We start from the raw sequence: 15,329 nt of genomic DNA on the forward strand, positions 1-15,329 counted from the left end.
TGTTGGTTTGGTTGTCACGTGGCCTAATTTGGCATATATCATCCCACTCATCCTGCAATCATGTTCCCACCAGTAGGTACCTACAAGCTTGGCCTAGCTGCCAAAATACCCTTTCATTTATTTATTTCATCTGGTTCCTCTCAGCTAGCTGGACATGGTTTGGCTGACATATGGCCAGCTGATAATGAAACAACAGTGTGTTTTGGAGTGTGTTTTTGTATTTCACACGTATTATATGCACGTGTGAGTTACTCTTATCCTCAAGTATCAAGACGCCTACTGCTGAGGTGAAAGACACTGTTACCGAAGGAGCCATCTCTCTCACATTTGCACAAACTATTTGTTGTTCCTCTTTCCAATGTTTTTCTCCTAGTTGGAGTTTGAAAAATGTGTTAACTGTCAATGTTTCGTGTTCCATATAACAGTAGCTTTATGATTTCCCATGTTCCAATGAGGATTAGACTACAGTGGCATTGAAAGAGCATGGCTCCCTGTTACAATATTAAAAGTACTGGCCGGGGGTATTGGCTAAAAGCAAGGTTGAGTTTGCATAACTAAAATAAGTTTTCTATGTTGTTCCATATCATTGTCATTGACGTGTAGCTGGAGTATGCTGTATGAGCAAGGATTTTTTTAAAAGGGAGTTGACTCAGTAATGAAACAAAACCAGATTAAATTGGGTTTATCATTGACTTTATACATATATTTGAAATAAAATATTTACAAAGTAAATTAATAGTTTAGCAGATAAGTAGCTTAGTATAATAACATTTTGTCAAAAATAAGTCAATGTACAAAAAATTCTGGCAAATACAAAGGCATCTTAATTTATTGTGTATAGAAATATAATAATGCCCAGCTTGTGTGCACAGCCTTCACAGGCTGGCCAGGTCTGGGCTGCATGGTGCCTCTGATTCAGGGCTTCAGTGAGTCATTATTTACTCAAATGCATAGCTAGTAGTCACATCAGTGCTCTGTAATTAATTACAGTGCTGTTCACATTACCTTTGCAATTCCTTCTAAGTATGACAACAATGGTACTACTACAGTATTTAGCTATGACTACAAAATACATGTGCAGTGCTTTTAGAGAGGCCAAATGGTGGACTGAGTTGTGTAGAAAAATGTTAGTATTTAGTTCAAGGTTTATTTTATTACTGAAATGTATTTAAGCACTTTAAAAACTAATCTAAAATGTTTCATATCCCTGATATTACAAGTGCTGTGGAGTGCAGCTCAGTCGTTTCTGAGACCTTCAGATTAGGTTAATTCAATTAAGACACAAACCTTTGGATATGAGTAGCTTCGATCTTACTTCAGGGCCAAAAATATAAGGCTCCCTTTCGTCCAAAAAGGCTGTTGAAATCAGCCACATACAGTAGATGCTACACTAGAATGTATGAGTATCTTTCTTATGACTTTGAGAACTGAATTTTACACTGTACATAAAGTAAAAACATTTTTTTTTTAAATACTTGAAGTAGTCAAATACACAAGGTTTGTGAAATCACCATGCTCAACACGGAGAAAATAAAACTGAATGAGCTATAAAACATCTATGGGTATTACACAAAAAGGAGCAACTGGTAAAATACCATGCATCATTAAGAATAAATTAAGTGTTCTTATGTTTTTATTTTTTATACACTGAGCAAGTCCTCTTCATTTTGCTTGTTGACATTGAAACCAGATCTCACCTCGTTTCCAAAATGTCAGTTATTGTCCTTCCAGTCTATGTTGGGCAAAGCACTGTGGAAAAAAACACATATTAATGACTATGGCTAAGACTAGGTGTGAATGCCAGTTAGGCTACTACGGGAAAATATAAAGTAAGAAATAGAACAGGCTTGGGTGGAGAAAAAGGAATGAAATAGTAAAACAGGAGAAATAAAATAACCAAGTACCTGTATCTTGGTTTGATCAGGAAAACAGTCTCAAGCAATCCAAACGCACTTGAAACAGATACGGCAACAATACACAATATGCCAATACAGCCATTTAGTATTCAGTGAGCCCAGAGGGAGAAACCGGTTCCAATGGTTGTAAAAGTAGTGATTCCCAGGGAGCGTTTTAGTAGAACCCGTAAGGTCCATTTAGGATCACTTGAGGATGTGAAGGGTTAGGCAAAGCAAGGTCGTGGGTCAGGGATAACTTTGTGACACCAACAGGAGCAGCAATGGGGTCTACCATACCCTAAACAGCAGCAGTGTGACAGTGAGGGGTGGGGCAGGGCAGTGACAGGACACAACGGCAGGGTACGGTTACATTACACTAAAGCTCAGTGGCCACTAGGGGTGCTCTCACGCAATGAGTGAACTACACCACACAGTACAGTGTCTGAATGTGTGCCACAAACCTCTCTGTCCATGGCTCTCACACCAGAGCTAGCAAGTACAATGCAGCGAGACATTGAACAAAAAATTGAGAGATTTTTTTTTAAAGAAATGAATGAAGGAAAAAGGAGATCACTCAACTGTAAATTGCCATGTACCACACACACACAATAAAAGGCACAACAACTTAAAAGTAGAACAGCCTAGTTTAAAATAGCCTAATGTGAAAATCATGAGTTATCAATAAACGTTATATGAATTCTACAAAAATTGAGAGACATCAACTATACAAAAATGCAGAGACAACAGTATGCCAACAACACATAACTCAGTATAGCCTACTAATGTTAAAATGTACATAGAGAGAGGCTGAGTGTATTCACCTTTGAGAATGTAGTCTGTCAGAAGGCTGGGCACCTTGTCACTGTCGTCTCTCATAGCTTGCAGGACTGCAACAGAAACACAAACCAATCAGAAAAAATGTATTTATTCCAGTAATGTATTTGACCAGGGTATGTCAACCATCTATAACACTAGATAAACAACTGTACCCTGTACTTCAAGTAGCACAAATGTTTTTATTTATTTAAGATTCATGTGATGGGTGGGGGATAAATGCTCTGCACCTTACAGGTGCCACTTACTAAGGTGCCACTTACTTTGGGTAAGGATCTGAAGATCTTCCACCGATGGAGGGCCTCCTTTCTTCTCATATGGGATGACTGTGGTCAGATACTAAGAGAGACCATGGGGCAGAAACAATAGAGAAAAAGAGAGAATAAGTACAGTGCCTAGTGAAAGTGTAAACACCCCTTGTACACTTTTCACATTTTTCTGCCTTAAAATTCAATTACACGTTATATTGTTTTCCTACTGATCTACACAACCTATCCCACATTTTCAAAGTGAAAGAAGAATTATAGAACATTTTCCAAATGAATACAAATTAAAAAACAAGTCTTGATTGCACATGTCTTCACACCCCAGAGTTAATACTTGGTGGAACCACCATCCTGCCGCATTACAGCTGTGAATCATTTTGAATGAGATCCTACCAACTTTACACAAATGTTCCTCTCACAGCTGTAATGGCTGCCTAAAGTTCTTCCACCAAGTATTAACTATGGTGTGTGAAGACATATGCAATCAAGGCATCTTCGTTTTTTGTTCTATTTAATTAAGAACATTTTCTATAATTTTCCTTTACATTGAAATTGTGTAGTAGATTGTGTAGATTGGTCAGGGGAAAAATATCTAATTTAATCCCTTTTTACATGTAATTTTAAGGCAGAAAAATATGAAAACTGTGCAAGGGGTGTGAAGACTTTCACTAGGTACTGTACATGCTAAAAACAATTGTTCAATTGCTGCTCCAATGTAGAAAGGCAATTGGTGATGTTTGTTAAGACTCCTTAAAGACAGCAGAGAGGTGAGACAGCGAGTAATTCATGTTCAGTTTATGGAAATGTGACGCTGGGTGAATCAGCATTTTTAGGTGGGACTTGCGAAGCAAAAGTCCAGACTTTAAATCTTCGTCATACTTCTGACATTTTATTATTATTATTTAGCACATACTGGTCAGAACCAGTGTGCTTACATACCACTTTAAAATATATATATATTTAATACTTTTTTTAAATGACATTTTATACTTTTTAAGTTGTACATTTTTTTTGTCCTTTTTGTCCTCCATCCACTTTCATGGCAATTTCCTCGACATTCTAAAGGCCACATTGTGACATCATCAATTCCAACATTCCATTCACTGTAAATTAAACACAAATCATCTAATTTAACCAGTTAGTCAACAACTATTACAAAATGTCAGAGCATATGAAATCTTCATCTACTTCTCTGCTTTTCAAATCTGATACAAAGTAACAGCTATTTTAGTAACAGCATCAACAACATTTTCTGAAACTTTTTATAAACAACTGAAATTTAGGCAAAAAGTTATGGGTATGACATCTTCGTCTACTTCTCTGCTATTCAAATCTGGCAACGGATTAAGAATAGCTTCTACCAATCAACCGATAGAGCTGTTTTAGTAACCAATCAACTGCTCTCCGGACCTCTGGCAGTCTGGCAGTCTCTATGGGGGTGCCACAGGGTTAAATTCTTGGACCGACTCTCTTCTCTGTATACATCAATGATGTCGCTCTTGCTGCTAGTGAGTCTCTGATCCACCTCTACGCAGATGACACCATTCTGTATACTTCTGGCCCTTCTTTGGACACTGTGTTAACAACCCTCCAGGCAAGCTTCAATGCCATACAACTCTCCTTCCGTGGCCTCCAATTGCTCTTAAATAAGAGTACAACTAAATGCATGCTCTTCAACCGATCACTGTCTGCACCTGCCCACCTGTCTAACATCACTACTCTGGACGGCTCTGACTTAGAGTACGTGGACAACTACAAATACCTACAGTGGGGCAAAAAAATATTTAGTCAGCCACCAATTGTGCAAGTTCTCCCACTTAAAAATAGGCCTGTAATTTTCATCATAGGTACACTTCAACTATGACAGAAACAAAATCCAGAAAACCACATTGTAGGATTTTTAATTAATTAATTTGCAAATTATGGTGGAAAATAAGTATTTGGTCAATAACAAAAGTTTATCTCAATACTTTGGAATATACCCTTTGTTGGCAATGACAGAGGTCAAACGTTTTCTGTAAGCCTTCACAAGGTTTTCACACACTGTTGCTGGTATTTTGGCCCATTCCTCCATGCAGATCTCCTCTAGAGCAGTGATGTTTTGGGGCTGTTGCTGGGCAACACGGACTTTCAACTCCCTCCAAAGATTTTCTATGGGGTTGAGATCTGGAGACTGGCAAGGTCACTCCAGGACCTTGAAATGCTTCTTACGAAGCCACTCCTTCGTTGCCCGTGCGGTGTGTTTGGGATCATTGTCATGCTGAAAGACCCAGCCACGTTTCATCTTCAATGCCCTTGCTGATGGAAGGAGGTTTTCACTCAAAATCTCACGATACATGGCCCCATTCATTCTTTCCTTTACACGGATCAGTCGTCCTGGTCCGTTTGCAGAAAAACAGCCCCAAAGCATGATGTTTCCACCCCCATGCTTCACAGTAGGTATAGTGTTCTTTGGATGCAACTCAGCATTCTTTGTCCTCCAAACACGACGAGTTGAGTTTTTACCAAAAAGTTATATTTTGGATTCATCTGACCATATGACATTCTAGCACTGCAGGATTTGAGTCCCTGGCGGCGTAGTGTGTTACTGATGGTAGGCTTTGTTACTTTGGTCCCAGCTCTCTGCAGGTCATTCACTAGGTCCCCCCGTGTGGTTCTGGGATTTTTACTCACTGTTCTTGTGATCATTTTGACCCCATGGGGTGAGATCTTGCGTGGAGCCCCAGATCGAGGGAGATTATCAGTGGTCTTGTATGTCTTCCATTTCCTAATAATTGCTCCCACAGTTGATTTCTTCAAACCAAGCTGCTTACCTATTGCAGATTCAGTCTTCCCAGCCTGGTGCAGGTCTACAATTTTGTTTCTGGTGTTCTTTGACAGCTCTTTGGTCTTGGCCATAGTGGAGTTTGGAGTGTGACTGTTTGAGGTTGTGGACAGGTGTCTTTTATACTGATAACAAGTTTAAACAGGTGCCAATAATACAGGTAATGAGTGAAGGACAGAGGAGCCTCTTAAAGAAGAAGTTACAGGTCTGTGAGAGCCAGAAATCTTGCTTGTTTGTATGTGACCAAATACTTATTTTCCACCATAATTTGCAAATAAATTCATTAAAAATCCTACAATATGATTTTCTGGATTTTTTTTCTCATTTTGTCTGTCATAGCTGAAGTGTACCTAGGATGAAAATTACAGGCCTCTCTCATCTTTTTAAGTGGGAGAACCTGCACAATTGGTGGCTGACTAAATACTTTTTTGCCCCACTGTAGGTATCTGGTTAGACTGTAAACTCTCCTTCCAGACCCACATCAAACATCTCCAATCCAAACTTAAATCTAGAATTGGCCTCCTATTTTGCAACAAAGCATCCTTCACTCATGCTGCCAAACATACCCTTGTAAAACTGACCATCCTACCAATCCTCGACTTCGGCGATGTCATTTACAAAATAGCCTCCAATACCATACTCAACAAATTGGATGCAGTCTATCACAGTGCCATCCGTTTTGTCACCAAAGCCCCATATACTACCCACCATTGCGACCTGTACGCTCTCGTTGGCTGGCCCTCGCTTCATACTCGTCGCCAAACCCACTGGCTCCATGTCATCTCCAAGACCCTGCTAGGTAAAGTCCCCCCTTATCTCAGCTCGCTGGTCACCATAGCATCACCCATAGCATCACCCAGTAGCACGCGCTACAGCAGGTATATCTCTCTGGTCACCCCCAAAACCAATTCTTTCTTTGGCCACCTCTCCTTACAGTTCTCTGCTGCCAATGACTGGAACGAACTACAAAACCTCTGAAACTGGAAACATTTATCTCCCTCACTACCTTTAAGCACCAGCTGTCAGAGCAGCTCACAGATTACTGCACCTGTACATAGCCCACCTATAATTTAGCCCAAACAACTACCTCTTTCCCTACTGTATTTATTTTATTTTATTTATTTATTTATTTATTTTGCTCCTTTGCACCCCATTATTTTTATTTCTACTTTGCACATTCTTCCACTGCAAATCTACCATTCCAAGTGTTTTACTTGCTATATTGTATTTACTTTGCCACCATGGCCTTTTTTTTGCCTTTACCTCCCTTATCTCACCTCATTTGCTCACATCGTATATAGACTTGTTTCTACTGCATTATTGACTGTATGTTTGTTTTACTCCATGTGTAACTCTGTGTCGTTGTATGTGTCGAACTTCTTTGCTTTATCTTGGCCAGGTCGCAATTGTAAATGCCTACCTGGTTAAATAAAGGTGAAATAATATTTATATATATTTTTTAATTACTAAAGAGAGAGCCAGAGATCAATGTAGCCTACCCAGAAGAAAAACACCTGTTCCTGACCTTCCTCCTCCTGTTGTTGCTGGCTTTCTCAGATTCTGTCTCTGCTGTTAAGCTCCTGACTTTGGGCTACACCAGCGGTCGGCAACCTTTTCCATTTGGAGTGCCAAGTTATCATACCATTTCTACTGATCTTACATGCCAGTTATGATTTTTATATGCACATTTACATGGAACTTTAATTTAATGTAATTTATAAAGTCTTCATGTCTCAAAATTAATGTTATGTGGTAAATCTAAATTATATCTAAATGAAAATTATACAAATCTAAAAGTAACTTTTATTTTCAATGCCAATATGTAAAAATAGCCTACATAAAGACAACAAATAAAAACATTGCAACCTGCAGGTAGAAAATATCCTGATAAAAATAAATATTATCTAAATCACATTGGCTATGCATGACCTGTCTGCAAGGAACTTGCATTGTGTCAGCTATTATATTAACTTGGTCTGGCCTGAAGCTCCTGCTAGCAAACTTGCAACATTGTATAAAATATTCTGGGTCCTCAGAGTTTCCAGCTCCAGTGAACTCTAGACAGACAGACACAGCTGCAGGCTATTTTGCACAAGGGATAAGAAGTAATCAGGTAGACCTATTTTATGACGCTTCCACCAGATCAGAGCATGACATTTCTTCCCCTTTCATGCTGAGCTGTAATCGAAAGGGAGCGAGCTGGAAAGATGTTTCAAATAGGCTGTGTTGAGGAACAACTGTAATTTTCAATGGATGTAAAAACAGACTTTGTCTACTCGCTGCTTGATATGAAGAAAAAATTACTTTCAGAAATTCCACAGTGATGGTGAGTTAAGACAATCATAAGTAGTATTAGATCCTCAAATGGGCACAAATATAGACCTACATTTGCTCGCAGACCAAGTAGACTAGTCCTTCTTCTATATGCGTAATCAGTTGTGTGTCCCTTACTCAAGATTGACAGGAGTGCTCAAAACAAAAGACAAAAATAAATTGACAACTCATACATGGAATGAAATAAACCATATCTTTTTTCTCACAGCCTAAGTTGTGCGCTCTGCAAACAATGTGTCCACTCCTACAATGACAACGGTAAAATTGTAATAAAAATAATAATATATTGAGTGCATTAACAGAAATTACCAAGGCCAAACAAACATTGTAGATTAGAAATGATGGGAGTTAAGAGTAAATGTGCCATCCCCGCGGCCTCCGCAATAGATTAATCTACTCAGACAGGCGTGAAACAGACAGGTTTCTTGTGTGCCATAATGTGTTTATGTACTCTACATGGTCAAAAGTATGCGGACACCCCTTAAAATTTGTGTATTTAGCTATTTCAGCCACACCCGTTGCTGACAGGTGTATAAAATCGAGCACACCACCATGCAATCTCCATAGGAAAACATTGGCAGCAGAATGAAGAGCTCAGTGACTTTCAACGTGGCCGTTATAGGATGCTGAACATTACTAGACAGCCATTTTTAAGTCTTGCCATAGGTTTTCAAGACGATTTAAGTCAAAACTGTAACTAGGCCACTCAGCAGCATTCAATGTCATCTTGGTAAGCATCTCCAGTGTAGACTTGGCCTTGTGTTTTAGGTTATTGTCCTGCTGAAAGGTGAATTTGTCTCCCAGTGTCTGTAGGAAAGCAGACTGAACCAGGTTTTCCTGTAGGATTTTGCCTGTGCTTAGCTCTGTTCCATTTATTTGTATTCTAAAACACTCACTAGTCCTTGCTGATGACAAGCATACCCATAACATGATGCAGTTGTGTTGGATTTGCCCCAAACACAACACTGTGTATTGAGGACATGAAGTTCATTTCTTTGCCACATTTTTTTGCACATAATTTAGTGCCTTATTGCAAACAGGATGCATGTTTTGGAATATTTGTATTCTGTACAGGCTTCCTTCTTTATTCTCTGTCATTTAGGTTAGTATTGTGGAGTAACTAGTATTTAAAATTCAGTCTGTAACACAACAAAATATGGAAAAAGTCAAGGGGTGTGAATACGTTCTGAAGGCACTGTAGTTCTTCAACTACCACACACAAAAAAAAATGTGTTTGTGAATTTCCCCCGTCTCCTCCCCAATTTCGTGGTATCCAATTTTTTTTTAGTAGCTACTATCTTGTCTCATCGCTACAACTCCCGTACGGGCTCGGGAGAGATGAAGGTTGAAAGTCATGCGTCCTCCGATACACAACCCAACCAAGCCGCACTGCTTCTTAACACAGTGCGCATCCAACCCGGAAGCCAGCCGCACCAATGTGTCGGAGGAAACACTGTGCACCTGGCAACCTTGGTGAGCGCGCACTGCGCCCGGCCTGCCACAGGAGTCGCTGGTGCGCAATGAGACAAGGATATCCCTACCAGCCAACCCCTCTCTAACCCGGACAACGCTAGGCCAATTGTGAGTTGCCCTTAACCACTGCGCCACCCGGGAGGCCACAAATACTTTTAAAGAGTTGTCACCACTAGATATTTCTCTCCCAAAATAATAGCGTAAAACTTTCTAATCATTACATCATCATTCACCTAAAATCAAACTTCGAATGTAAATTGTGCATCTATTTATCTGAAACCCACAGCATGATTGAATCAGAGTTTCTTTGCTTTCCTAAGAGTGTTGCCCACATGATCCGTTTTTTTATTCCCATCTTCTAACAAAAGAATGCTTTGTTCTATGTGTTTCTTCTTTAACTTCTTGATGCACGCATCCCGTTACCGGGATCATTTGTCAACATCCGCTGAATTGCAGAGCGCCAAATTCAAATTAAATGACTATTTTTTTTTCTATTTTCATGAAATCACAAGTGCAATATAGCAAAACACAGCTTAGCTTGTTGTCTGATTTCAAAAAAGCTTTTCGGCGAAAGCATACCAAGCGTTTATATAAGGACATCTCTCTCAGTATACAAAACATTACAAACAGCTAGCCGCCAAGTAGATTGGTCACGAAAGTCAGAAAAGCAATAAAATGAACCGCTTACCTTTAATGATCTTCGGATGTTTGCACTCACGAGACTCCCAGTTACACAATAAATGTTCCTTTTGTTCCATAAAGATTATTTTTATATCCAAAATACTTCCATTTGGTTGGCGCGTTATGTTCAGAAATCCACAAGCTTGAGCGGTCACTACCAGGCTCGAGCGGTCACTTCCAAATTGTCACGTCCTGACCTTAGTTCCTTTTTTAGGCCTCTATTTTGGTTTGGTCAGTGCGTGAGTTGGGGTGGGAATTCAATGTTTTTCAGTCTTTGTTTTGTTCTGTGTGTTGTATTTCTATGTGTTTGGCCTGGTATGGTTCCCAATCAGAGGCAGCTGTCAATCGTTGTCTCGGATTGAGAACCCTACTTAGGTAGCCTGTTCCCACCTGTGTTTGTGGGTAGTTATTTTCTGTTTAGTGTTTTTGTTGCACCTTTACAGAACTGTTCGTTTGTCGGTTTGTTGTTTTTGTTCTGGTATTCATCTTCATTAAAAGTATTATGAATACGTACCACGCTGCACTTTGGTCCTCTTCTCCTTCTCCCGACAACAATCCTTACACAAATAGTATCCGCTGCTGGCACCCAGCAATACAATGACGCGATGTGATCTTTCTTGCTAATTCTTCAAAATAAAAGCCTGAAACTATGTCTAAAGACTGTTCACACCATGGGGAAGCAATAGGAAAAGGAATCTGGTTGATATCCCTTTAAATGGAGTGAAGGCAGGAAATGGAACAGAAAGCTTTCAGGAAAAACAGCACTTCCTTGTTGGATTTTCCTCAGGTTTTCACCTGCAATATCAGTTCTGTTATACTCACAGACAATATTTTGACAGTTTTGGAAACTTTAGAGTGTTTTCTATCCTAATCTGATAATTATATGCATATTCAAGATTCCGGGCCTGAGAAATAGGCAGTTTCATTTGGGTACGTTTTTCATCCAAACATCAAAATACTGCCCCCTACACTCAACAGGTTAAGTTTTCAAAGCAACAACTGTAGCTAAGACATTTTTGTGATCTAACTTCCCTACAATCCAAATTAATACGGTTGATATAGTAGTTTATCAAATTAATTATTTTACTTCAATAAACTTTGAGTATATGCAACTGTTTTGCTTTAAATAGTGTTAAACTTCTACCACTAACACAAAAATACTTTTAAAGAGTTAAAGCAAGTCCCACCAATTGTACTTCATGTACAACTACCATCTAGTTGACCAACAAAAACACACACAGCACCAATGAAGAGGGCAACAGACAGAGAGAAAGAGAGAAATATAGGCACCTGTCTTTCAATGCCACCACTCCCAAAAGTTTGCCAGAAGCCATTTTGAATGGCAGAGGAGAGGCCCTCCATACTGAAGCGCTGGAGAGGAAGGAAGTGATGCAGAGAAGTAAGAGGCACACAAACAGCAAACAAGCAGGTGAAGAGATAAGGAACCATACGCAAGGTATGAAAGGTCAAAAATGCCAAAACAATAAACCAGTAAATTAGTTCGTAAAAAGAGCAAAGTAATAAGGTATCAAGAAAGTAATAAGGGGGACATCTGCACAAGCAATAAATAAGTTGTATAAGGTCTGAATACAATTTAAAAGGTTACTAAAACTGTCCACTCTGAATGTAAGCAATGCCATGAAACAGTGGATCAGCAGGCATTGTGTGTGTGTTTGTGTGTGTGTGTGCACGCACAGCATGGATGGTGTCACTCACTGATCCTAGTGCTTGTGTTCTCTCTGGTCGACCCTGCGGGGCCCCGGCACCACTCTTGAGTTTTTTCTTTTTCTTCAGTAGTTCCTTGTGTTCCTTTTGTCTGTTCTGCACATCTATCAGGATAGAGATGAAGCTGTTCTTCACCTCTTTTTCAAAGTCCAGTTCGTCCCTGAGGGCCAGGTGTTGAATCAGCTCCTCACTGTAACGTCTGATGGCCGTCTCCACCTCCTCTAGCCGCTCATTCAGCTCTGATAAACACAGGGTCCTCTCTCCTGCACACACACACACACAACCACACATAGACAGAAATGTAGCATAAGAATGCAAACACACTTTCAACCTCCCTCTAACCCTCCCTCACACCATTTGCACACACACACACACACACACACACACACATGCACACACACACCTAACTGACAGAGATATACTCACGCTCTTCATAGCTGTGGTTTGTTCTGGAGCGCTGGATGTCTAGAGAGAGCATGGAGAGGTCTGACTGAGAGGGGTGGTTCTGCTCTGCCTCCAGGTCAGGAGAGTCCTGCATCATCTCCTCTATCTCCTCAATAACCTACAATACACACGGTAACACCACATACTTGGGATCAATTCCATTTCTATTCCTGTCTGTTGCATTGGACATAGAATTTCTCTATGTAGTGCTATTCCATTTCTTGGAATGACATTTCATTCTTGAATTGACTGGAAATGTCAATAGAATAGACTCCAACTCTGGTTAACACACAAACACCGGCTCAGTCCACCTGTCATCTGTCTATGTGAAGCACATTCAATCAACAGGTACAAGCCCCATACCCAGCTCTGCTCCACTGTATTCTATATTTGATAAAGTGCAGGTCAATCTTGGTCTATTCCAGGCAGAGCTGTGGGTTGGTAGGTTGGTAAATTGGTGGGTAGCTCTACCTGTTCTGCGGTGAAGAGGGGTTCGTCATTGAGGCAGGAGACGATGATGGTGTGCATGTCCATCTGTTCCCTCAGCTCCTCATCGTCGGACAGCTCCAGTGTTGCATCATCCACCCTCTGACAGGTCAGGGGAAGGGATTTAATCAAAACTAAATCCTGGCACAATGAAATCTGAATTTTAGATTGGAGCTATAAACAGATTGGACAGGAAGGTAGGGGCAGGGAGAGGGAGAGTGGTAGAGATATAGGGAGAAAGAGAGAGTGGGGATGGAAGGAAAGAGACAAAGACAAAGAGGCAAAGAGAGAGCCCTCTATGAAGCAAGAACTTGACTCACTGTTTTTTTTTCGAGGTTTAGACTGGGGAGATGGAGGGTGCGGGTTCTAGACTGTTTCCAGTCTACTGCCATGACATTACCATAATTATCTGCAAGAGCATTCCAGATCCTGTGTGGGAAATGAGATGAGAGACACATAAAAGTGAACACCACCGTCTCTAGGTCCAAAGCCCATGTAGAGAAGTGATAGCTAACTTCTAATAATGGTCAACAGTGGTTATATTTGGGATAATGACACTGCACTGTGCATGTAGCCAAATATTGGTTACCAAGCGACAGATGCCACAAGGTCACAAACATCTTACAAAAGATTTACCCAGATGAGACTGTACATTTTCGATCAAAAACATACATTGGAAGCAGTAAAATGAGGACTAATCCTCCAGCTGTGCGATATGTTTGGGCTGTTGATAAATGCTACAGGCGCACTGCTTTAAGACAGTATTATGAATAGTGAAAAGGTGAGACATTATTAACCAATATATCATTTATAAACAGCATGGTATTAGGCTAACTATTTATTAACCACAGACAGATCAGTGGGATAAACTATCTCTACCCAAGGCATTAAATATTTCATCTTTTAGGAGGGGATAGATGTGAATTGTCCTATTCTGAACTCCAGGGAAGGGTATTTGGGTCAACATTCTAATCTAGAGTTTAGTGGGATGTCTTTGTTAGGCATATTTGGGACACCATGCACCGACATGTTTTCAACAGAGATTATGTGAGTTCTAAAATTTAGTTTGACGGAGAAGTCACATGACCACTGATAACGTTGCTTATTGACAAGTCATCAGCATAACTGGCAGTGAGCATAGCCACAATAATGCATGAAAAACATAGGTGTAAATATGATATACGCCTTTCTAATACAATGTTGAATGTTGGCAGCTTGCATCAACTATCAATACACGTGACTGCATGTATGAGTGGAACGCAATTATGCACAGCGAGACATTGAAATGTGATAGTATGTTGCAAGGGACGAACTAACTTTGGCCACGAGTCACTTAGCTTACTCACTCGTCGTTCCTCAGTGTTGTGTCCTCGGCGATAATGTTTACAGGGGCAATGTTCTCAGCTTTGGTGTTGAAATTTCGGAAACACATTGTCAATTTCTCGTCTAAATTGTTCACCAGATCTTCCATGGACTTTAAACTGCCCATTTCGCCCGAAAAGCTGTTGTTGAGCTCTGGAAGGACCTTCAGAACGTCTGTCACCTTTTCGACAACCAAGTTTACTCGTTCCATCCGAGTCCCCTGCTCTGAAACCGGCTCAAATTCCTTAAAATCGTGCCAATCATCATCGAAATGCGCAAAGGGCGCCGCCATGCCTGCGCGCGAAACACCCTATGTGCCTCTGATGAATGATGTATGCGGCGATGTAATGTCAGGACACTGCATCCTCCAGTGCGAGCTGTGTCTCTGTGGACCCGTCCGAAAACTATTTTTCGCCACCTCCAAGGTCCTAACCTCTTGGGGTTTGCAGATCTATACAAGCAGGATAGGTGCAAGCAATATGGTAATATAACAACATTCGGGGAGCATACGCATTATTGCTTACACCCTTCTGGGTTTTACAGATCTGCAATCACTGAACACTAAGGTCAAAGGAAAATGGAGCCTGGGGTTCCTTTCAGTTCGGGCTTCCCTCTCACAAAATGACCCTTTGACACAAAAACGTAACCAAATGTACTGACATAGATAGAGGCCAAACAAATGATCTGGCAGATTATTTTCAATAATCTAGAACATTAAATAATTTATGGTCCCAAGACCCAAACTATGGAGTGTAATGACATTTACACAATAATAGTAGATACGCTAGGCTCCAGTTAAATTCAGGCCAGTCACCAGAGAATGACTAGACATTTTGATGTTTCAGGGACTAATTTGACATTGGTTTGCAAACATTCTGTGCCAACACCTTTTTGCTCTTGTATAGCAACACTACAAAGCAGCACCCCAACATCTGAAAAATAAGAAATAGGTTTTCTTGGAAAGAATGACAGAATGTTCAACTGCACAACACATGCATGACAACA

The 15,329-nt window shown here is 40.3% G+C and overlaps 1 protein-coding gene across 1 annotated transcript; it reads right to left on the reverse strand.

Moving 5' to 3' along the window:
• Positions 1-676: 676 nt before the first annotated feature.
• Positions 677-14,719, reverse strand: LOC115141414 (fasciculation and elongation protein zeta-2-like). Its single transcript, XM_029680244.2, has 9 exons — positions 14,309-14,719; positions 13,283-13,391; positions 12,948-13,064; positions 12,459-12,594; positions 12,024-12,295; positions 11,598-11,678; positions 2,993-3,068; positions 2,717-2,782; positions 677-1,749 (listed from the first exon to the last, which is right to left on the reverse strand). Exons 1-9 carry the CDS (start codon positions 14,614-14,616, stop codon positions 1,733-1,735), a joined length of 1,182 nt encoding a protein of 393 aa, XP_029536104.1. The 5' UTR covers positions 14,617-14,719; the 3' UTR covers positions 677-1,732.
• Between the last annotated feature and the right edge of the window lie 610 nt (positions 14,720-15,329).

This window comes from Oncorhynchus nerka, linkage group LG14 (assembly GCF_034236695.1).
Source record: "Oncorhynchus nerka isolate Pitt River linkage group LG14, Oner_Uvic_2.0, whole genome shotgun sequence".
Lineage (NCBI taxonomy): Eukaryota > Metazoa > Chordata > Actinopteri > Salmoniformes > Salmonidae > Oncorhynchus > Oncorhynchus nerka.